The 23,053-nt window shown below is 38.4% G+C and overlaps 2 protein-coding genes across 2 annotated transcripts in view; one reads left to right on the forward strand and one right to left on the reverse strand.

Annotated features, from left to right (window-relative positions):
• Positions 1 to 483: 483 nt before the first annotated feature.
• SERP1 (stress associated endoplasmic reticulum protein 1) lies at positions 484 to 2,577 on the reverse strand. Its single transcript, XM_080929152.1, has 3 exons — positions 2,227 to 2,577; positions 1,926 to 2,001; positions 484 to 763 (listed from the first exon to the last, which is right to left on the reverse strand). The coding sequence occupies exons 1-3, from the start codon at positions 2,308 to 2,310 to the stop codon at positions 723 to 725; spliced, it is 201 nt and encodes a 66-aa protein (XP_080785278.1). The 5' UTR covers positions 2,311 to 2,577; the 3' UTR covers positions 484 to 722.
• A 249-nt stretch (positions 2,578 to 2,826) lies between these two features.
• Positions 2,827 to 23,053, forward strand: part of EIF2A (eukaryotic translation initiation factor 2A) — a gene marked incomplete at its 5' end in the record, with an annotated part of 31,335 nt that continues 11,108 nt past the window's right edge. The window contains 6 exons of the mRNA XM_080929615.1: positions 2,827 to 2,878; positions 10,361 to 10,430; positions 15,724 to 15,798; positions 17,275 to 17,393; positions 19,698 to 19,797; positions 20,480 to 20,562. Coding sequence (XP_080785741.1) covers positions 2,827 to 2,878; positions 10,361 to 10,430; positions 15,724 to 15,798; positions 17,275 to 17,393; positions 19,698 to 19,797; positions 20,480 to 20,562 — 499 coding nt within the window. The remainder of the gene's footprint in view (positions 2,879 to 10,360; positions 10,431 to 15,723; positions 15,799 to 17,274; positions 17,394 to 19,697; positions 19,798 to 20,479; positions 20,563 to 23,053) is intronic.

Genomic DNA, 23,053 nt, shown 5'->3' on the forward strand with positions numbered 1-23,053 from the left:
TGACAGCTTTTAGCAAAACTGCAATCACTTTGCTTAAGTTACAAATAGCCCAACCCGGTCTACAATGGGACCTAGGTGACTACGGTTACTCATGCAAGGGTCGAGGCTGTGTGACAGAACAGTGTCATTAGAAACAGGTGCAGCTGTAAGGATCTCTACTTACAATGTGCCCTAGAAGCTTTTAGAAAATTTAGGTGACAATGATTGTGGTACACTAGGCCGTGTAGTTGTCCATTTCTAAGCACCTTATTATAGGATCGTTACATGTCCCTATAATGGAGTGTGCTTTTCAATCCAAGAGTAATAAAGTGCCTAGCTAAATAAAACCTTAAGATTCCAAAATTTAAATTAGCTAACTGCATTTACACATTAGGGTTAACAAACTCTATACCCTGTCTACACAGATTTAATCTAATTAGTCCTAAGTTTTAATAACCACATAAAACTCACTCTGTACTGAAGAAGTATGGTCTGCGACTGGAGCTCAATAATCAAATTTTATTGCTTTATTCATGTGGTGCTTTTGCAAGGCACTGTGGCATGGACTAGCAAACCTGGAATGACTCTTGAAGAAACCTTGGAATGACACATGAAGGCTGATATGAAAAAGTCATTCTGAGGCAGGGCCATTTACTGAATTGTTTTAAACCAGGGCATCGAACGTCAGGAATGAGTTCAAGTTAAAATTCACAGGAGAACGGAACATCTCAAGGTCAGTCACTTCACATGCCCATCCTGATACTTTGAATAATCTGGAAAATTGCTGTGAAGAGAAAGAGCAAATATTAAAATAGGTTGAATAAAACCAGTTTCTCAAATAAAAAGTGATCTATTACAGCAGCTGAGGAATCCAGTTACAAATGCTAATCTAACTTTACTATAATAAAATGTGAAGGCAGGTTTATCATATTTAAACAATTAAATGCCTTTAAATGATTATTATCTTGTGGTGCTGGGGACGACAGGTAATGCATGATGGGTAAGCACTGTGCGACTGAGCCACACATCCAACGCAAATTATTTCTTTCATGCAGGCTCCTTGACTTTTACCTGTAAGATGAACGAGAGCTTCCAGACTTGAAATTATTTTAGAAATAACTTAAAAGCTCAAAAACAAACACACCTTTCTGCCAGCTTTATTTCAGTTTATTCCTAATGTATCCCTGAAGGCCTGGTTTCCTAATATGTCCTCATTCCTTCATTCCCACAAAGCCGAGAGCAGATAATCTTCCTGTTACATAAACTGGCTGGCTCTTGGCCATACATCAAGAAAGCTTCCAATGTTAAGTTTAGAAAAAAAAAGGCAAAGTGTGTTAAATGAAAATCACAGTAACTGTAGAATGTGGCAAATAAAAGCATCTGTCTCAATAATAACAGAGCAGGAAGACACTCTGGAATACATCTGCAGAGGCAAGGGTCTATCACCTAAAAGCAGGCTTTCTTAATAACCAATTTTACCTGAAAACACTTGTCTCATACATCAAATTTCTAAACAGGTATGTTTCCTCTAAAAAAAAAAAAAAACAAAAAAAAAAAAAAACAATTCTTTGTACTAGCCTTACTTCATACATTTTTTTGACACAGGGACCTTAGATACTGGGACCGTTCAGTCTTGTTCTAGTATCCAGATGTTCACGTTGTTCCTTGAGTTTTTTGCAACAATAAAGTTACAATACAAATCACTTATTCCAAGAGTTATTTGGTGTTTAATTTCTTCTAAGGGATTATTAGGAAGATCTAATCCCTTTTTTGATCTTCTATGAGCACAAATGAAGGTAAGAGAAATTTTGGGGCGCCACCCTCTATAGTATAAGTAATCTAGTTCACTAGAAACAATTCTCTCAGCAGGTGGGTTGAGAACCACGCGGGTAGGACTCGCCACTCATCCACGTCATTCCAAACCTCGAGAGCCTCCAAACACTTACCAGAGCCACAAACAACAAAAATGAAGAGGGCCAATAACCAGGGTCCTACCGACGCCTTTTCTTCGGGGGCATTTCTCTGCAAAAGGAAAAACCCTGTTTCAAATGCAGAGAAACCACTCTCGGATGCCGGGCTACCATGGCCTGCACCCCAGGCCAGGTGGCCGGCCGGGCAACTCACAGATCTCTCCCCCCACCCCAGATTCCACCGCAGCGGGAGTCCGAGTCAGGCTGGGGGTGGGGGGGGCTCGGCGCGGCCCCAGCGCGGGCCTCAGCATGGAGAAGGGTGCCCGCTTTTTCTTACCGAGGTCTTAGCGACGTTGCCGCGCTGAGTTATGTTCTTGCTGTGCTTCTCGTTGGCCATACGGATCCTCTGCTTGGCGACCATCTTCGCGGCGCCACCTGCCCCAGGAACCTCTCGGACTCACTCGCTCGCCGCTCCCGGGCCACCGGGAGGCTCGGTTTGCGGTTGCCTACGCCGCCTACGGCCTCCGGGCCCGGACGCTGAGTGCTGGATCACTGGCAGCCTCCGATCACGGCGGTCTGAGCAGCCGAGGGGCGGCGCGCTGGGGAGAGCGGGCCTCAGGGCCGAGAAGCAAGAGCCCAACCACCGGACAGTGCAGCCGGCAACCTCGAACTAGTTCGGGTTCGGCTGCCAACGTCAGCACTAGGCAGACCCCGCCCCGCGGAAGTACGGACTCCGCCCGCTCCAGAGAAGGAGGGCGAGGGCCAGGCCCTTCCACGCTCCGGAAAGCGAGGAGCCAGAGCTGCGCGTGCGCGCTCAAAAACCGGAAGTGAATTGGCCGGGAGGCTGGCGGCGCCGGAAACACCAACTCGCAGTCACTGTGCTTGGGCAGACGTGTAGAGGCCGGGTTCGGCCTTTTTTGAACTCTCACCCCAGCGCATGGGTTTCTCTTTCCGGGACAAGATGGCGCCGTCCACACCGCTGTTGACAGGTGAGTTCCGAAAGAGCGACAGATTCTTTCTTTACAGTGGTTTTCTTTCTGTGTCTTCGCGCTGGAGGATTACTTAGCAAGCTTTGGAAGTACGCCTTGCATTTTCTCCTGGCATGACCAGACTGTCTTTTGGTTTATTTGATAATAGCATACCAATGGGAAGTGAATTCTCCGTCTCCAATATTCCCTCCTCCCAGTTATCCATCCGTCGTTCTTCATCTTCCATAGGAGTAGACAGGTAACAGAAAGTACGAGTTCGATGTGTGACCTCTGATCTGCAGTAATGGGTGTTGTTTGGACCCTTCTTAAATCACCTGCCTGTATAATAGAAGAAACGTGACTCCACATCATTTCATCTGAACTTAAGTAATAAAAAAATTATGTACTCCCTAATTTTATGAGGCTTGCAAGACATTGCTAGAATAGGTTAGATTTCATAATAAAGACTGGCGTAGGGTGGCGGCAGTGAGCAGGAAAATGACAGTCTATCAATTGAAGCAGTTATGAGCATTTAAGAAGTAGAACATTAGAATTAGAAGACTTTGAAGCTGACACAGACTGTGGTGCTTAAAAACAAACAAACAAAAATACTTGGACAGCACTGGGAAAGGTGCTATGGTATGGTATGGCTTGGGTGTGTAAGTTTGAGTAAACAAAAAAATTCAAATAGAAAAGAATTGGGAAGGAAAAAATTGTTGATAACAATGTAGGAACAAAGATAAAATCATTAGGACAAAAGTCTTATTTTTGAGAACTGGAAGTTATGTCCTTCTGAGACAAGGCAAAACTTGAATATTTCTTGGCAGTCTAAGAATATTTTATGATCCATGCTTATTCTTGCTCAGTTAGGCTACCATAATCTATTCACCAAATATTTATAAAATTGGAGTTGTAATCTTCTAAACACTATGCCAGACACATTGCCTTCTTTTGTTTAGATTTATTATTTATTTATTTGTGTGTCTGTATATGAGCATGTAAACTGGAGTGCCAGTCGGAAGAGGCCCAGAAGAGGGTGTGTGCTTCCCTGGAGCTGGAGTTAGAGTTGTGGGTCTCACCTTAAGTGAGTGCTCAGAAGTAAACTTATTTCTTCTGGAAGAGAAGCAAGTACTCTTACTGCTAAGCCATCTCTCCAGCCCTCTGACACTATTTAAATGGCATAATTATGTTTTTAAATCACTTGTTTCTCTAACTTTATAAGGATAACTTTGTTACTTCAAAGGCTTAATACTAAATGAATATTTGAATTCTACTTAAAAAGTAGTATTTAAAAAGCGATTGAATGGTTCTCCCCTTTGAGGCAGTGTAAAATCTATCCTATTTAGCCCAGCATATAAATCACTTACAATTCTAGAACAGCCCCTGACATAGTGCATCCCGTCTTATTTTGAGTTCCATCAGTACTGAGTTCTTTGTCAAAGCTCTTTAAGCTATTCTTTGGAATTATCCTGTATTTTTCTGTTGACTTGGAAAGCTTCTTCCAAGCAGTTTCCCACACTTTCTGGATGGTCACGTTGTGAGCTATTTTTCACTATCACAAAGCAAATTCTCTGTTTCATCTAATTTCCTTCCCTGCTAGACGATTAAATTCTTTGGGGTAAAGTCTTATTCATCTCTGCCTTATCAGTACCTAATGTAGAACCCAGTAAAAGACACGAAACATAGGAGAATTAACTAATGAAGAATAGATTGTGAATTATCAAATTAACAACTTTTCTTACAGGAGTCTAAGTCCTTGTTATATGTTGGAGCATCTTTGGGGTATGTGTCCAGGAGTGGTATTGCTGGGTCCTCAGGTAGTACTATGTCCAATTTTCTGAGGAACCACCAGACTGATTTCCAGAGTGCTTGTCCCAGCTTACAACCCCACCAATAGTGGAGGAGTGTTCCTTTTTCTCCACAACCTTGCCAGCATCTGCTGTCGTCAGAGTTTTTGATCTTAGCCATTCTGACTGGTGTGAGGTGGAATCTCAGAGTTATTTTGATTTGAATTTCCCTGATGACTAGGTATGTTGAACATTTCCTTAGGTACTTCTCAGCCATTTGATATTCCTCAATTGAGAATTCTTTGTTTAGCTCTGTACCCCATTTTTTAATAGGATTATTTGATTCTCTGGAGTCTAACTTCTTGAGTTCTTTGTATATATTGGAAATTAGACCTCTATTAGATGTGAAATTGGTAAAGATTTTATCCCAATCTGTTGGCTGCTGTTTTGTTTTCTTGGCAGTGTCCTTAGCCTTACAGAAACTTTTCAATCTCATTAAGTCCCATTTATCGATTCTTGATCTTAGAGCATAAGCCATTGGTGTTCTGTACAAGAAAATTTCCCCCGTGCCTATGTGTTCTAAGGTTTTCCCCACTTTCTCTTTCAGTGTACCTGGTTTTATGTGGAGATCTTTGATCCACTTGCACTTGAGCTTTGTACAAGGAGATAAGAAAGGATCTATTTTCATTCTTTTGCATGCTGACTGCCAGTTGAATCAACACCATTTGTTGAAGAGGCTGTCCTTTTTCCATTGAATGTTTGCAGCTCCTTTGTCAAAAATCAAGTGACCATATGTGTGAGAGTTCATGTCTGGATCTTCTATTCTGTTCCATTGACCTGCCTGTCTATCTCTGTACCAATGCCATGTGGTTTTTAACACAATTGCTTTGTAATATACCTTGAGGTCAGGGATGGTGATTCCCTCAAATGATTTTTTGTTGTTGAGAATAGATTTCAATATTCTAGGTTTTTTGTTATTCCAGATGAATTTGCAAATTGTTCTTTCCAACTCTATGAAGAATTGAGTTGGAATTTTGATGGGAATTGCATTGAATCTATAGATTGCTTTTGGTAAGATGGCCATTTTTACAATGTTGATCCTCCCAGTTCATGAGCATGGGAGATCTTTCCTTCTTCTGAAATCTTCAATTTCCTTCTTCAGAAATTTGAAGTTCTTCCTTCACTTGCTTAGTTAGAATCACACCAAGGTATTTCATATTGTTTGTGACTAATTTCTTTCTTGGCATGTTTATCCTTTGAGTAGAGGAAGGCTACTGATTTGTTTGAGTTAATTTTATATCCAGCCACTTTGCTGAAGTTGTTTATCAGGTGTAATAGTTCTCTGGTGGAATTTTTGTGGTCACTTAAGTATCCTATAATGTCATCTGCAAATAGTGATGTTTTTACTTCTTCCTTTCCTATTTGTATTCCTTTGATTTTCTTTTGCTGTCTAATTGCTCCGGCCAGGACTTCTAGTACTATGTCGAATAGATAGGGGAGGGTGGGCAGCCTTGTCGAGTCCCTGATTTTACTGGGATTGCTTCAAGTTTCCCACCATTAAGTTTGATGTTGGCTGTGGTTTGCTGTATATTGCTTTTATTATGTTTAGGTATGGGCCTTGGATTCCTGCTCTTTCCAAGACTTTTAACATGAAAGGGTGTTAAATTTTGTCAAATGCTTTCTCAGCATCTAGTGAGATGACCATGTGGTTTTTTCTTTGAGTTTGTTTATATGGTGGATTACATTGATGGATTTTTGTATATTAAACCATCCCTGCATCCCAGGGATAAAGCCTACTTGATCATGGTGAATGATTGCTTGATGTGTTCTTGGATTTGGTTTGCAAGAATTTTATTGAGTATTTTTGCATCTAGGTGTTTTTTTTTTTTTTTTTTTTTTTTTTTTTGTTTTAGGATGAAATGTTCTGTAGTTGTCTATTAATTCCAATTGGTTCAAAGTCTCTGCTAGTTTCACTGTGTATCTGTTCAGTTTCTGCTTTTATGATCTGTCCAATGTTGAGAGTGGGGTGTTGAAGTTTCCCACTATTATTGTGTGTGGTTCAATGTATGTTTTGAGGTTTAGTAGGGTTTCTTTTATGAATATGGGTGCTCTTGTATTTGGTGCATATATGTTTAGGATTGAGAATTCATCCTGATATATTTTTTCTGTAATGAGTAAAAAGTGTCCTTCCTTATCTTTTTTGATAACTTTTGGTTGAAAATCTACTTTATTCAATATTAGAATGACTACTCCAGCTTGTTTCTTGGGGTCGTTTGCTTGGAAGGTTTTTTCCCAGCCTTTTACTCTGAGATAGTGTCTGTCTTTGCTTCTGAGGTGAATTTCCTGTATAGAGCAAAATGCTGGATTCTGTTTATGTATCCAGTCTGATAGTCTATGTCTCTTTATTGGGGTATTGAGTCCATTTATGTTAACAGATATTAAGGAATAGTGATTGTTGTTTCCTGCTATTTTTGCTGTTAGAGGTAGAATATTGTCTGTGTGTCTTTCGGGTAAATGACCAGGTGTGGACGGACTGACACTATGAAGACTCTCAGCACCGTTACAGCTAAAAACATCATCTGATTCCTGCACAAAAGAGCAGAGAGAGGCGCTGTCAGCGTCCTCCAACGTCCCCTTTAAAGTCCCACTCATAGCTGTCACATGGACTGTAAATGTGGTCTCTGTACTTGGGCTCCGGCCGAATACGCTGCCAGTATCATATTCTTAAATGCCCAAACATTACTTGACCAAATTTATTATACATATTTGCAGGGTCAGGATTATATCCAGATATTTTCATTCCATGGTCCATGATCTACCAAGAAAACACAGTTTACTCTTAGACATTCCTAGTTTTAAGTTTTTAAATTTCTAAATCTTGTTTAATGTACACTTACAAGATTTATAGACCTGTGAATAATTTGTAGCTTAACAGTGAATTTTATTGTTATGAGTCTTAAGTCAGAAATGAGAAAAAGACCAAAACATATGAAACTTAAGTTTTTAAACACTAATTTAAGAGCTTTAGTGCTGATAAATATAAGTATTCACAGAAATCCCCCAAAAAATCTATTTTTTGTATTTCCTGGTTGTTGCTTTTCTTTTATGAAAGGAGACAGATTTATGCTCAGGCATAGTGACTGAAAAGAAAAGTGCTTCTCTTTGGCCAGTGTTCCCAAGAGAATTCTCAAGCTCTTTCTGTTAGACAGTGTGGTTGATGTGCATCTTATTTCCCTCTTGTTTTTTTATGATCACTGTTGTTTTGGGGTTTACTCTCTGCTCTAGTATGAAGTATAGATCTCAAATACGAATAGTAGGAAACCACTTTTGGTTGTCTAGGACATCCTGAGTTCCCATAATGTTGCCAGAAGTGAAAGAGTGTCGTCACTAGAGCTGGAGAAAGCTGCTAAAATACAGGAAGTTGAGGTGTGGTGAGGAAAAGCTTTCCTGATCTCTGTCCATCGGTTGAAGGCCATGTACTTGGGCTAGCAGTGGGAGTAACCATTTAGTCACATTCACATTTTATAGTTACATTGCAGCCTTATTAGGACTGTACTGACAGTTTGCCATTCTATTATAGATTCATACGTAAATTCTGAAAAAGGTCTTAGTGTGTTAGATCCTACTACACCTTTGTGAGTGTGACCTTACACTGGCTAAATTTCTACATAATGTACAACTAAGGTATGATCTTAATAAACTCCCTAATTTGGAATTTTTATTTGTGGTTTATCCCTCTAATGCTTGTTAACCATATAACTTATGCTGGGTATGGTAGCCTTTAATCCCAGTACTAGAGGGCAGAGGTAGTCAGATTTCTGTGAGTTCAAGGTCAGTCTGGTCTACTTAAGAAATTTCCAGGCCAGCCAAAGCTACATAATGAGATATTGATTTTTTAAATTAATTATAGCATTAAGATAATGTGGCCTGTTCGAAATCATAATGTTTCTTATATAGACTGCAGCAGTTTGATTTGGTGCTGAGAAATGCTACTGCTATCCCTGTGTGGTGACAGTGTTAATGCTGTAAAGAATGAAACTTCAGGCTATAGCGGTAATTCCACGGTGCATATACTTCCCTGAAGGCACCCGAAGTGAAAGGGTAAAGCAATGACAAGAACAACAACAATGTGTTTATAATTTATTTACGTTACTCACCCTGAGCATGGGAGCTCTTAGGAGGGAGACCTCGAATTCCAGGACAGCCTGGTCTTCATAGAGAGCTCTAGGCCAGCTGGGGCTACATCATGAGGCCTTGACTCAGAAAAAGAAAAAAAATTTACAAAACTTCACAGTTTTAAAATCTAAGGCATACTTTATCTTAGGACATTTTATAAGTATTGTTATAGTTTCTTAGATGTCTTAAGCATTTGATTTAAATTATAGCAGTAGATCAAACTGGCCTCAAACTTTATGTTCCTGCGTCAGTCACCTTGGTGCTGGAATGATTGGTGAGTGAGTGCTGCCATACCCAGCTAGAAATCATCCTGAACAGTCAGCACACAGTGAAGGTGCACAGAAGCACAGCAAGTAGTCTGTAAGCCGCAGTGTACAGTCTCTGCTCTGAAGCATACAGAGCAGCTGGACAGGCTCCATTCTGTTGTCTGGTGCTCATAGGCACCATCTTCCCAAAGTAGCTCAGCTGGGAGTCCACATGGGAGGAAGGGCATCCACCTGTTTGCTTACATTTGTCTAACAAACTTAGAGGTCTTATGTGCTTACTTACTTGTTTTCTATTGTTAAACTGGCAACTCCATAAAGATGTAGGTTTTTATTCTGACTTGATGTTCTTTTGACCTGCCTGATACCTGAAGTTGAGCTAGTTAATTCTTAGTCAGGGTAGGTGATTTTCTAATGACTGTCTCTTAACAGTTCTTAGACAAATAAAGAAGTGAAAGAATTAGAATTGGAGCTAAGCCCCACCCCTGGTATTAACTTTATTGCTTTCCTAGTAACTAAGAGGAAGCCTTTGACAAGCAGAAATGCAAATGTAGTGGAAGCCATGGCATTGGTTACAGTTTCTTCTGTTATTGCTTAAAGTGCTGTTAAAGGATCAATTCTTCACTAAGTCCTGTTACATTTTTCTAAGTCTTACATCCTCATTTCCACCTTCATCCCTGTGGCTTCACTATGAACCAAATGAATAGGCTCTTCTGTGAGAGCAGTGCAGACTTTCCCCAGTTCAGTTCATTTTCTCCATTAAGCCAGATTGATCTTTTCAAAATACAAATCTGGCTTTAGAAATCAGCATGAAACTCTTGAGGTTTTATTCTTCAGATACTTAAGAGCAGCATTACTTCAACATCCATGTTCTTCTAGGTCTGAAGCCTGTTTTCTTTTCCAGCTTCTCTTACCCACATAACTTTCTTTCCAGTTTTTTGATGCTCTTTCCTATCTTTCCCTGGGGTTGCTTGGACTTGTTACTGTTCTCTTTGCTTAACTGTATTCAGCTAAGTTCCTACCCTTTCTACTGTGGCATGGGTACTTTTGATGGTGATATTGTTTTAAAGTTTTTAAGTTGCAGGTTTATTTTTATCCAGTTATATGATTTTATGTAAAAAGGCAAAGCAGACTTGAAATGCTAACATTTTATAGTATAAGAAAATGTTTTGTGAGTTCTTTGTACTTTGATAGCCTTTGGCTTTTGAGTAACATTCAGTGATAAGGCTGGATGTTTCTTAGCAGAGTAACCAACCTTTTTCCCATTGTTTCTTTAGTCAGAGGATCAGAAGGACTGTACATGGTGAATGGACCACCACACTTCACAGAAAGCACAGTGCTTCCAAGGTATAGCTTGTTTCAAATACAATGCACACCAAAAGATTCTTGCTGGGGGTGTGTTTCTTAAAATATTTTAGTTTTCATTATGTGTGTATAGGTGTTTTTCCTATGTATGTGTCTAAGCAACATATAGGTGAGTGGTGCCCATGGAAACCAGAGGAGGGTGTTATATTCTCAGGAGCTGCAGTTATAGCAGTTGTGAACTGCTGAATAGGTGCTAAAACTGAAGCTGGGTTTTCTGGAAGAGCAGTGAGTGTTCTTAATTGTGACGCCATGTTTCCAGCTCATTGATTAAGAAAGAAGAATAATACATAAGCTAGTTTCTTGGGATGTCTTATTAACAGGGTGGGAATAATACTATTTCTTTATCAAAAAAAATAATTTTTGGATTTGAAAATCAATGTCTTAGGGTCTGGAAAGAGTTAAGGACATACACTGCTCTTCCAGAGGATCCAAGTTCGGTTCCCAGCACCCACACCAAGTGGCTCGCAACTGCTCATAATTCTGGCTCCTGTAGATGAAGCACATGTACACATACAACAGATCATATCTTTGCAAAAACAGAGGAGGAATGAAAGACTTAACTAATGCTTAATGTAATTGAGTTTGTGCTTTTCGGAAAAGTTTCATCTAGAATGAGAAAAATTAGCAAATATAATTAAAGTCACTATTAGTAATCACTATGCTGCCAGAAGATTAAGGTGGCATAAAAAAAGAGAGAAAATATAAGTGGATAATATGTATCTGAATACATATATGTTTTTTTCCAGAAAGAAACTAAGGAAAATTAAAAGAAAACTGAATAAAAATGATAACCAATGGGGCTGGAGAGATGGCTCAGTGGTTAAGAGCACTGACAGCTCTTTCAGAGGTCCTGAGTTCAATTCCCAGCAACTACATGTAATTCCCACAACCATCTGTAATGAGGTCTGATGCCCTCTTCTGGTGTAGAAGACAAATACAGTGTACTCACATACATTAAAGTAAATAAAACAAATATTTTTTTTTAATGTAACCAATAATAGGTGAGAAAATATATAATTCAGGAGACATCTGTGAGTGAACTTTGGTATACATATTTTTGATGGTCCATATGATTTTTTTAAATAATAAAATTGGATAATAATACAGTAATTAAATGGCTAAATGAAACAAGTAAATTTAGCTTATGTTGGGGTAGCAGAGACCTACAAAATTATTGAATACATTAAGTAGTGTTATTGTTTGTAAAAAAGTTGCTATTGTCACTTGAGTCTATTGAAATTATAAAGAAATTCTGCTACCTTTGTGTTGCTTTTACCAAAATATCTGAGTAAACAAAGGAATGGAGTTTATTTGGGTTCCGAATTCCAACTGTGGTTGATTGGTCCCTTACACTGTGTAGAGCATAACAGTGGCAGGTCCTAGAGGAGGTTTTTTCCTGTTATGGAAGCCAGGAAGCAGAACAGCTGCAACAGGACAGGACCAGGGCAAGATGTAGCCTTAGGGATATGCCCAGTAGTGACCTTCCTCTAACAAGAGCCTGTTTTTCAGTTTGGCCACTTTCCAATGCTCCATTCACATTTTGAACTTCTCAGTGATGAAGTCATTCATTAGATGAGAGTTTTCATGACATGATCTCATGGACACATCCCCAAGCGTGCTTTGCTGGTCTTTTAGATATTTCTCAAGCCAGTCAAGTTGATGGTAAAAATTAACAATTAGAGTGATTGTATTAATTTCATTAGGATCTAAATTATTTCAGCATGAGTAAAGAGACTTGCCTGTATCCATGTGAGCCCATTATTGCTTCTTACAGAGTTAATCTGTGGGGCTAGAGAGGTAGCTTGGTAGCTAAGCCAGTTGCTCTTTCAGACAACCCAAGTTCAGTTCCTAGCACCCATAGTAAGTGGTTCCGACCTCCTATACATGTGACTCCTGGAAATCCAACCCCCCGCCCCCACCCCCTGGCCTCCAGTGGCAACAGTTCATACATTGCTTGAATGAACACACTTATACACACAACATACACTACAAACAAATAAATCTTAAGTAAAGCATTTGATTCCTAGTTTGTCCAGGTAAGAAGCAGGAAGTAATAATGAAAGAATAATGGAGTTCATGACAGGTTTACAGGAATCAACTAGAAAGAGTTGAATGCCGACCTAAGAAGGACAATTTGAACATCAAGAATTATACTGGAGAATAAAGATATTAAATATAAATACTCCATAAAAAGTCTCCACCTCCATACCTTATGTTTTTTCCTTTTTTCTTTGTACTCACCCCCATTACCTTGACAGCATTTCTTTGCGTAGTCCTTGATGTCCTGGAACTTGCTTTGTAGACATCCATCTGCCTCTGCCTCCTGAGTGCTGGGACTAAAAGCGTGTGTCACCATACATGTGGCTTAAAAACCCCACATTTCATAGTACCCAAATAGTTGATGAATACAGACTCTTTATAGGATTTGCTAGTAAATGCAGAAAAATAAGTGAATATTTTGTAACCAGAAAGAAATTTTGTGTTTAGACAAGTGCCTCTTAACGTTTTAAGATACATCAGCTATCTGAAAAAGGTGGAGATTTAGTTGAGTAAAATACTTACTAGCCTATAGTTGGAATCCTAAGACATCCGTAGCTCTATAGCATGTTTTAGTGTTTATTTGTAATCTAAATGTCAGAGCCACTCCTTTTCCATACTTTGAGTAGCAAGGATAGAAGCCACATGCTTAAGTGTGACTGTCACCCCGCTAGTGTCTGAGAACAAGTGGTGGTATTAGGAGATGAGGTAGCCTGGTCTTTTCAGCTCTGTAGTACTGAGAATCAAACCAGAGTCCTCTGGAAGAACAGCCAGTGCTCTTAAACTGCTGATCCACCTTTCCAGCCTCTGATGTTTTGTTCATTTTAGTATTTGAGGTTGGAAATGAGTGCCTATATTTTGTATTTACTTAAAGTTGTTTTTTGTTTGTTTGTTTTTTTAATTTAGAAATAATATTGACCGGGGAGCCCCACACCTTTAAGCCAAACCCCAAGAGACAGAAGCAGGGAGATCTCTGTGAATTAAAAGCCAACCTGGTCTACAGCCAGAGCTACATATTGAGACCCTCTCTCAAAAATAAACAAATCTGTATAACTTATAATTACATCTATTGTTAGATATATTTTTATGTATATAGTGAAGTTTTCTCATTGGCCAAGATTAAAATCAGGAGTAAGGGATGAAGGGATGGCACAGTGATTAAGAACATGGCTGCTCTTCAAGCAGACCATGGTTCAGTTCATAGCATTCACACAGCAACTTACAACCTCCTGGGACTCCAGTCCTAGGGGATCCGATGACCTCTTCTGGCTTTCCCAGGCACTGCGTGCGTGTATTGCACAGATTTGCTTTCAGGCAAAACACTCATAAACATGAAGTGCAGGAGTCGCCCCACAAGCCACATGAACAACAGTCTCAGATAGGGATGGTTTATTGAACACACACCTAAAGATTTGTCAGCCAGGGATACAGCCTCAGAGTCAAGAGCTGAAAGCTGCATGCTAGACATTGCTCAGGGCCAACTTATAAAGGCTGAAAGTGCAAAACCACAGTGAGCCCATTCATGTGCAGGTGCTGGAAGTGCTGCCTAGTCGCCATCCTGACTCAAACTGTTTTAGACACTACAGTCTACGTTGACCTTTTGGTGGGTCTGTTATATTGGCAATTTGGTGGGTCCTAAGTGAAGCTTATGGAATTTCTTAAGATTAACAGACCTCATAACATACAGAACATAATCAGGTATGTGGTGAGTATGACTCTGCTCTGAGTTATTTCTTGCACTAATGATTGGCAGGGATATTACAGTAATACTAAATAGCATGGCTGCAGCTATGCTAGGAGGACAGGCCTCAACAAAAATAAAAATAAATAAAATCTCAACAACAGAAAACAAATTAGTTTTTAATCTCAGTATTTGGGAGGCAGAGTCAGAAGGATCCCTTGTGAGTTTGAGGACAGCTAGTGCTGCTACACTGACAAACTTTGTCTGGAGAAACCTAGTCTCAGATAAAAGACAAATGTGTTTATAACAATGAGAGTATAGTTGTGGAGTCAGAAATGAGGAAAGTAGAAATAAGTAGCTTGGAACAGGGCAAAATGTGGGTAGGATTAATAAGGGTAATAGAAATTTTCTGTCTTGAGGTTGGAGAATGAGTTGTACTATGACAGGACAAGAGACAGTGCTCATAGATATTTTTGTGGGAAAGACATTTTGTTAAGTTAAGTGAGTATAGGCTACCATTATTTAGTAAAACCAAAAGCAAAAATTATCTTAAGGTAAATCAATGAAGTCGTATTGTTTAAAAGACTGTATTTATTAGTCAGTTCTTGGTATATTTTTTGTTATTTAGCAATTGAAATATTGTTTGCCACAAAGTTCTCAGTTAATGTCACTACAGCAGTAGGCATGTGTCTTAGTTAGGGTTTTACAACTGTGAACAGACAACATGACCAAGGCAAGTCTTATAAAGGACAACATTTAATTGGGGCTGGCTTACAGGTTCAGAGGTTCAGTCTGTTCTCATCAAGATGGGAGCATAGCAGCATCCAGGCAGGTATAGTGCAGAAGGAGCTGAGAGTTCTACATCTTCATGGAAGGCCACTAGAAGACTGGTTTCCAGGCACCTGGGTTGAGGGTCTTAAAGTCCATGCCCACAGTGACACATCTAATCCATCAGGGCCACACCTTCAAACAGTGCCACTCCCTGGGCTGAGCATAGACACCCTCAGAACATGTACATGTTTACCTACACACCCTCAGAACATGTACATGTTTACCTACACACATCAGAACATGTACATGTTACTCGCACACATTTGTGTCTGGATGTAGATGAGAGTTCTACATCCAGATCCACAGGCAACAGGAAGACAGGGACACTAGGCCTGTCTTGGGCTTTTGAAACCTCAAAGCCTACCTCCAGTGACACAGTTCCCCCAAAAGCCACACATCCTAGTCCATCTCAAGTAGGGACACTTCCTGATAACTAAATGTTCAAATCCATTAGCCTATAAAGGGACATTCTTATTCAAACTACCATTCTAAAAATGATCTATTGCTGAGGGTTTTTCCGCTTGCATGAAACCAGATTCCAGCATAGTTTACAGTGGTTGCTAACATTTTTTTTAAAGGTCTACTTAAATAGACCAAAACATTTTGGACTATTTTCTAAAATTTGTGTAAGTTATTAAGTCATTGAATTAATGAATTGTAGACATTTTAATTGGATTTTAAAGAACTATTATTAATGCCTTTTAACCTTTTTTTTCTTTTTTTCAGAGAATCTGGAAAAAATTGCAAAGTCTACACTTTTAGTAAGGATGGGACATTGTTTGCTTGGAGCAATGGAGAAAAGTTAGTGTTTATTAGCCAAGAATGTTATGTGCACCATGGATATAGCCATGCCTGGCATGGTTTGGAACGCAGCATTTGTTTATCATTGATAAGGTTTATTTCTTATTGTCATGTGTACTGAGAGTACTTTGAACATCTTCAAGGTGTTTTTATATATATATGCCATAAACTGAGTTATAAGTGACTTAGAATTAAAAATTAATTAGAAAAACTGTTACTGAGGAAACCAAATAGTTATTTGAAATAGTGTTCTGAGTTATTGGTTAGGGTTTCTAAAATTCACTACTACCATTTAGAAAATAATTATTCTTTTGAAACACCCATATTCTTTTGAAACATATATATGTAAATAAATATTTAATTGAAAAATTGAGCTGGACATAGTGGCACATACCTTTAATCACAGCACGCGGGGAACAGAGGCTGGTGGATCTCTGTGAGTTTCAGGCCAGCCTGCTCTACACAGTCTGAAGATAGCCCAGAGCTATGTAGAGACACCCTTAACATTGTGGCTAAGACCATATTGTTTATATATAATGGAAGTATTTTATACTCAGCCTCTGAGCCATCTCTGCAGTTCTGCCCTGGACATAAGTCAGGACATGCTGATTCCCACAGCTTGGCTCTAGCATTTATCACTGATATGCTGATCAGATCAACTCATTTGATTTTTTTTTTTTAAGTCTAAGTGACTTTGTTTATAAAATCAATATAATGATGCTTGTAAGGATTTCAATAGATTTACAGAACGTGGTTTAGCCCGTGGTTGGTGTTATGTAGGAAGCATAAAAGGTGGAGTGATGGACTACTTTTATTCTGTGAGTCCGTTTTGTCATTATTATACCACACTGATCTCTTTTATATTTATTTATGTATTTGTTTATTTATTTATTATGAGTACACTGTAGCTGTCATCAGACACACCAGAAGGCATCAGATCTCAGTACAGTTGGTTGTGAGCCACCATGTGGATGCTGGGATTTGAACTTGGGACCTCTGGAAGGTCAGTGATCGTAACCACTGAGCCCTACTACACTGATTCTTAACTGGCCTATATGTTAGACTACTTTTGAGATTTTAATAGACTTGCTTACAGATTTCTCCAACTGTTACAACTACTTATTCACATTTAAAAAGTAGTCTTCTCCGTTCTGCCTCAGGCCTGCCTGCCCTTTGATTTGTTGACCCTCAGTTTCCCTGAAGCCTAGCCATGTGGTCACTCCATTGGTAGTCCTATTCTGGATCTTTCTGCTAATTCTGTACTATTTCTCAATACTTTTTGGGGTAAATTTTACTTTTTTTTTCTTTAAAGTATTGATTGCCTTGGTATTTTTTGAAACTTCCTGAAAAGTAGTTTTTATGAAAAGTGAACAGTTGGGAGTATTCTGTATTTGGAAAGAGGTATGAATGTCTTGGTTAGTGTTATCTGTTATAAGATAGTAATTTTTATGCTGAAGTAATTTCTTTTGAAACCAGAGTAAATATAATCAATGTCGCTAACAAGGAACTACTGCACTCCTTCGACCTTCCAAAAGCAGTTTGCCTTGAATTCTCACCAAATAACACTGTCTTGGCAACGTGGCAGCCTTACACTAGTAAGTATTTTCCCCTTATAAAAGTATTCCAACAGGAGCAATTACATTTGGTGGGAGAAAAACTAGGTTTATAACTTTGTAAGATGGTAATTTAAGGTCAAGATGACACACCCATACACACAGACACACACACACACCCCGTTACACACCACCATCTGCAGGGAATATGATCTTAGTGTAGACTGAGACTGCAAGTAAGCCACATCCCTTAAGCCATCTGCATACCAAGTAGCCTGGACTGTCCTCAAACTATGTAACCACGGATGGCCTTAAACTCTGATCTTTCTCTACACTGCCTGGATGCTGGGATGTCAAGTGAGTCCACCTTGTCCATCCACAGGATACTGCAGTCAGAACACAGGGCTTCATGCTTGCTAGACAAGCACTCTACCACCTGACCTTTTCATTCTAAGTGCATTCTAACACGGTACTTATCTGTACTGTGATGATAACCTTAACTGTTTGAGATATCATAGAAAAATCAGCACAGAATTTGTTCATAATTTCATAGATAGACCATTCTCATTGCCAATCTTATCATCAATAAGCATACAGCCTTTGCTTACATTAAATATTTAAGAACTTTAACCTTCTCACTTTAAGGCAGCTCCTTATGGCTTTTGTTATCTAAATTGCTAGCATCACTACTTCTAGGTTTCTACTCATTATGCAAAAATAAAGGTTACTTGAAAGCACTGTGTGCTCTAGGAGTGAATCTAATGACCAGGAAGGCTATTGGGTGGGTAGAATACGGATTTAGTATGGATATACAGAGTATCAACATGACTAGTGAGGTAAGTGGATCTCTTAAGTTCAAGACCAGCCTGGTCTACATAGTGAGACCTTCTCTCAAACTAACAACAAAACAATTTTTTCAAAAGATGTTTCATTAAGAAGAGACTTGTGTTCCAGTTAGAGAGGATGACTCAAGATGATATCCAACTTAAAACTAACAAGTTGGGGCTGGAGAGATGGCTCAGTGGTTAAGAGCACTGACTGCTCTTCCAGAGGTCCTGAGTTCAAATCCCAGCAACCACATGGTGGCTCACAACCATCTGTAATGAGATCTGATGCCCTCTTCTGGTGTGTCTGAGGACAGCTACAGTGTAATCTTAAAAAAAAAAAAAAAAGCTAACGAGTTATATCTGGGATCTTTTAATATTTTTGGGCCTTGTTGACTGTAAATAACATACCTCAGGATATGAAGAGAAAGTGTAAGTTATGAAATTAAGGAGAAGAAAAACTATGAAGAAAATTTAGGAAATAAGTAACTTCTGGCTAGAAAACATTTCTAACGATCTGGAATAATGATGAATTAGTCAACTATAAGAAAAAGACAGTACAGTAGATAAACTATTAGAAGTGTTTGTTATGTGAGAGTATGTAGTGTTGCACACCTGTGATTCTAGAGGAAGACTGTGGACTGGAGATGAGTTTAGCTAGAATGAGACTTTGTGTCCAAAAGCAAAGAGTAGAAAACAATGTACTATTTTGATACATTTAAAGCCATCTAATGGTAATGTTAAGTGAACTTTTATATAGTCATGCTTTAGCTATTCATGACACAATATAGCAAGGTTACTATAAAAGAGGCTGTTTTAACAACATTTTATTCGGAGACTGGGATGTAACTCAGTTGGTAGAGTGCTTGCCTACATTCACAAAGCTTGGGTTTGATCCTTAACACTGTGTAAACTGGGTGAGGTGTTACAGTCTATAATTACATTACTTAGAGAATCAGAAGTTCAAGGTCACGCTCAGCTACATAGGAATCTGTAGCCAGTCCAGTATATATATGAACCTGTCTTATAAAAAATGGGAAAGGAAAGGGTTGCTAGGGGAAACCCATTATTTAATGATGGCAATCTTTGAGTAAATAAATAATGATCATTCATTGTTGGGTTATAAACCTCAGGTTTTATTCTTTCAAAAAGCTTGGATTCCCATTATCTTGTGTTTCCAAGTAAATTAAAACATAATTGAGAATCATAAATAACTTTATTTTTATGATACATGGGTACAAACCTTCATGACTTAATCCTTCTGACAGTTAAATATGTCAGAATGAATAAGTAAACCCAAGTCTTCTTAAAACTTAAAACTATAATCATTTCAGAGATGTTGGGCTTTCACTCATGGGTCATGTTGTCATGGTTTTAGCAGTGAGTGGCTAACTCATAATAAAGACAGGAAACAACGTTGAGAATTCGTTTATTTAATATTCTTAATCCTGTTCAAGATTTTTGTGCGAAGCAAATTTTACAAGTGTTAGAAGACAATCACTATAAAATATTTTTGTTGCAGCTTCTAAAGACGGCATAGCTGGGACACCTAACCTACAGCTTTATGATGTGAAAACTGGAACATGTTTGAAATCATTCATACAGAAAAAAATGCAAAATTGGTAAATAAAATCTTTTAAAGTACAGTTTTTAAGAAATTTTAGATTTTATGGATGCTTTTGCCTGCATGTGTTTATACCTTATGTATGCCGACTAACCTTGGAGAGCAACACAAGCCTTCAGATCCTCTGGAATCCTGGTTCTCTACAAGAACATGTGCTGTTAGCCTCTGCGCTCTTTAGTCTGGAAAGTGATGTATACCGCTGATGTCGTCATATACACTTGTTTCTCTCGTACTGACTTGGAAAATAAGTTAGACCAAAATCTAGGTTTTTAAGTATATAGTAATACATTATAGTAAAAATATTATTTTTAGTTTTTAAAAAGGAAGAAACAATGTATTTTTTTAAGGTACAACAATTTAATAAGACTACTAGTACTGGGGGCTGGAGAGGTGGCTCAGAGGTTAAGAGCACTGGCCACTCTTCCAAAGGTTCTGAGTTCAATTCCCAGCAACCACTTGGTGGCTCACAACCATCCATTATGAGATTTGGTGCCCTCTTCTGGCCAGCAGGCATACCTGCAGGTGAAACTCTGTACTTAATAAATAAATACGTCTTTAAAAAAAAAAAGACTACTAGTACTGTTGGTAGCAGACATAATGTAAATGTTTTATCTTAAACAGCATCATATGCTTTAACATGATTCTACTTTTTTCCAATTTCTTTTTTTCTTTTGACATAGGTGTCCTTCCTGGTCAGATGATGAAATTATTTGTGCCCGGAATGTTAACAATGAAGTTCACTTCTTTGAGAACAACAATTTTAGTATGGAAAGACTTACTAAATAATTTTATTATTTACTTTAAAGTACAGTTTTAAAGGTTTTTGTTTGTTTGTCTTTAGTGCTAGGAAAATAGTTTTTCTATCCTCGGTGACATCATAGGGTCATCCTAAATATAATTGATGTATTTACAATTGTTATTTATATTCATTTGCATAGATCTTTGAAAATCTGAATGTTAGTGACACTTCAGAGCACAGAGATTCTCTTTATAATAACTGTATTATTAAGTAATAGACAGTAGCTATTAAAATATGAGGATACTTCTTGGTGTTGAAATTCTGTAATAAATTTTAAAATTTATGTTTATTTTTAAATTTCTTCATTGATTAACTTTGGGGACAGTGCTAAACTACACAGCTCTGCTGGCCTGAAACTCAAAGAGACCCTCCTACCTCTACATCCCAAATTATAGGATTAAAAGCATGTGCCACAGCAGTTATGGTAGCCCATGCCTTTAATCTCAACATTTGGGAAGCAGAGACATGGATCTCTGAGCAGAAGGCCAGCCTGGTCTACTTTGTAAATTTCAGGACAACTAATCTGTAGCCCTGGCTAGCCTGGAACTGGATGTATAGACTGGGCTATCCTGGAACTCACAGTGATCTTATCTCTACCTTCCAAATGCTAATATTAAAGGCATGTGCTAACTAACACACCTGCCCTAAAGTACCTTATTTTATAGAATTTCTGTTTCAATAATTGTCAACCATGGCTAATTTTAACTTCTAACATCTATTCAATTTTTATTTCTCTACTAAGATAAAGCCAAACAAGTATTTCAGTTTGTATCACTGAAAGTTAGGGTGGTCCCTTAGTTTTAAAACACAGCCATATTATTATCATAAATAATTAAATATGATTATTGTTCAAACTTCCAACTGCAAATGTTCTATTGTTTTAAAACTCAAGATCAATTTTATCTCTCTCATTTATTGTAGTTTCTAGGTTTCCTCTCAATCTCTTTTTTACCCTTTATAATAGATTGTTTCCTTCTAATTTTTGGTGTGTATATTTGTTTGATTTTTGAGATAGCATTTCTCTTTATAGCCCTGGCTATCCTGAAACTGGCATTGTTTGCCAGGCTGGCCTGGAACTCAGAGATCTGCCTGTTTCTGCTTCTTTGAGTGCTGGGATTAAAGGTTTATACCTCTACACTTGGGCAACAGTAGATTATTTCGAAAAATTATTTGTCTTTTGTGTTTTTGTATAGTTTTAAGTTTGTTTTTATTTCTCATTAATTTAACATGTTATCAGTCTTGTATAAGTTGCTAGTTGGATTTAGGGTTGTTTTCTTTTTTGTTGTTGTTGTTTATAAGATGTTTTAGGATTATCTCACATATTTTCTGATACACATATAGAGTTGGCTAGTTTTCCAAGACAGCTTAGTCCTTTTCTGGAAAGCCATATTTGCAGACACAGCCTTGCCTTCAAGGTTTCACTGCACTATAGTAACCATGGTATCTAGACTGTCTTTTTCTTTTGGAGGCTACAAAATTGAGGTTTGTACAGATAACTTCCATTTAAAAGTTGCAAGATTAAAAATACTTTTAGATTTATTTCATGTGTATGATTACTTTCCTACATGCATTTATACACATGCCATGTGGAGGTCGGAAGAGAATCACTAGTGGTTGTGTGCCACTATGGGGCACTGGTAAGTGAACCTAGGTCCTCTGCAAGAGGATGCGCTTAACTACTGAGCATTTTTCCAGCCCCTTTAAAAGAAATACAAAGTTTAACTTAACCTTATCTGTATTACCTTTTTACTGTGTCGAGGGTCCTATTTCTTTGATATATTGAAGATAGTGATTTGGGAATATCCCAATCACATAAGTATTTATTTGCTGTGTTCTACACTATCCACATGGTATTCTGAGAATAATAGCAACAGTATTACCAATAACACAATTATTGAGAATAAAGGGAAGATAATTCTGTTCCTTTGCCTATATACCATCTAGTGTTTGAACACTTGTTATTTTTTTGTACTAAATAGGAATTGGCAATTGTGCTTGGATGTGCCAAAGAAGACATGTAGCTCCTTTAGTGCAGCATCTAGTCACTGTGCACATCATACTATGACTACATCTCCCTGCTGCTGACACGCCTACCCTATTGGCATTTACCTTAGCTTGCCCATTTATCTCTTCAGTGGGTCCTGGTTTGCTTCCTGTACCTGTGACCACCTTAGAGAAGCAAATAGCTTATTTTATCTTACAGCTTACCAGTCCATCATGAAGAGAAGCCAAGGCAGGAACCCAGGGGGCAGGGACTAAAGAATTCTACTTATGGTCTTGCTCTCCATAGGCTCAGGTTATCTTCTCATAGGGCCTAGGACTATGTACCTGGAGTGACACAACCACAGTGGATTGGGTCCTCCCACGTCAGGCAGTCATCAAGAAAGGGTCCCACAGACTTGCCTACAGTCTAATTTGATGGAGGCATGTCCTCAAGAGGTCTTTCCAGATGACT

This window comes from Micromys minutus (assembly GCF_963924665.1).
Source record: "Micromys minutus genome assembly, chromosome: 15".
Classification (NCBI taxonomy): Eukaryota; Metazoa; Chordata; class Mammalia; order Rodentia; family Muridae; genus Micromys; species Micromys minutus.

Bases quoted from the DNA above. Each gene is read 5' to 3' on its own strand.
- SERP1 (XM_080929152.1), bottom strand. From the start codon at position 2,310: ATGGTCGCCAAGCAGAGGATCCGTATGGCCAACGAGAAGCACAGCAAG. The intron at 2,002-2,226 runs GTAAGAAAAAGC...TTCCTTTTGCAG, and splicing joins GCAACGTCGCTAAGACCTCG to AGAAATGCCCCCGAAGAAAA. The intron at 764-1,925 runs GTAAGTGTTTGG...TTCTCTTCACAG, and splicing joins TTTTGTTGTTTGTGGCTCTG to CAATTTTCCAGATTATTCAA.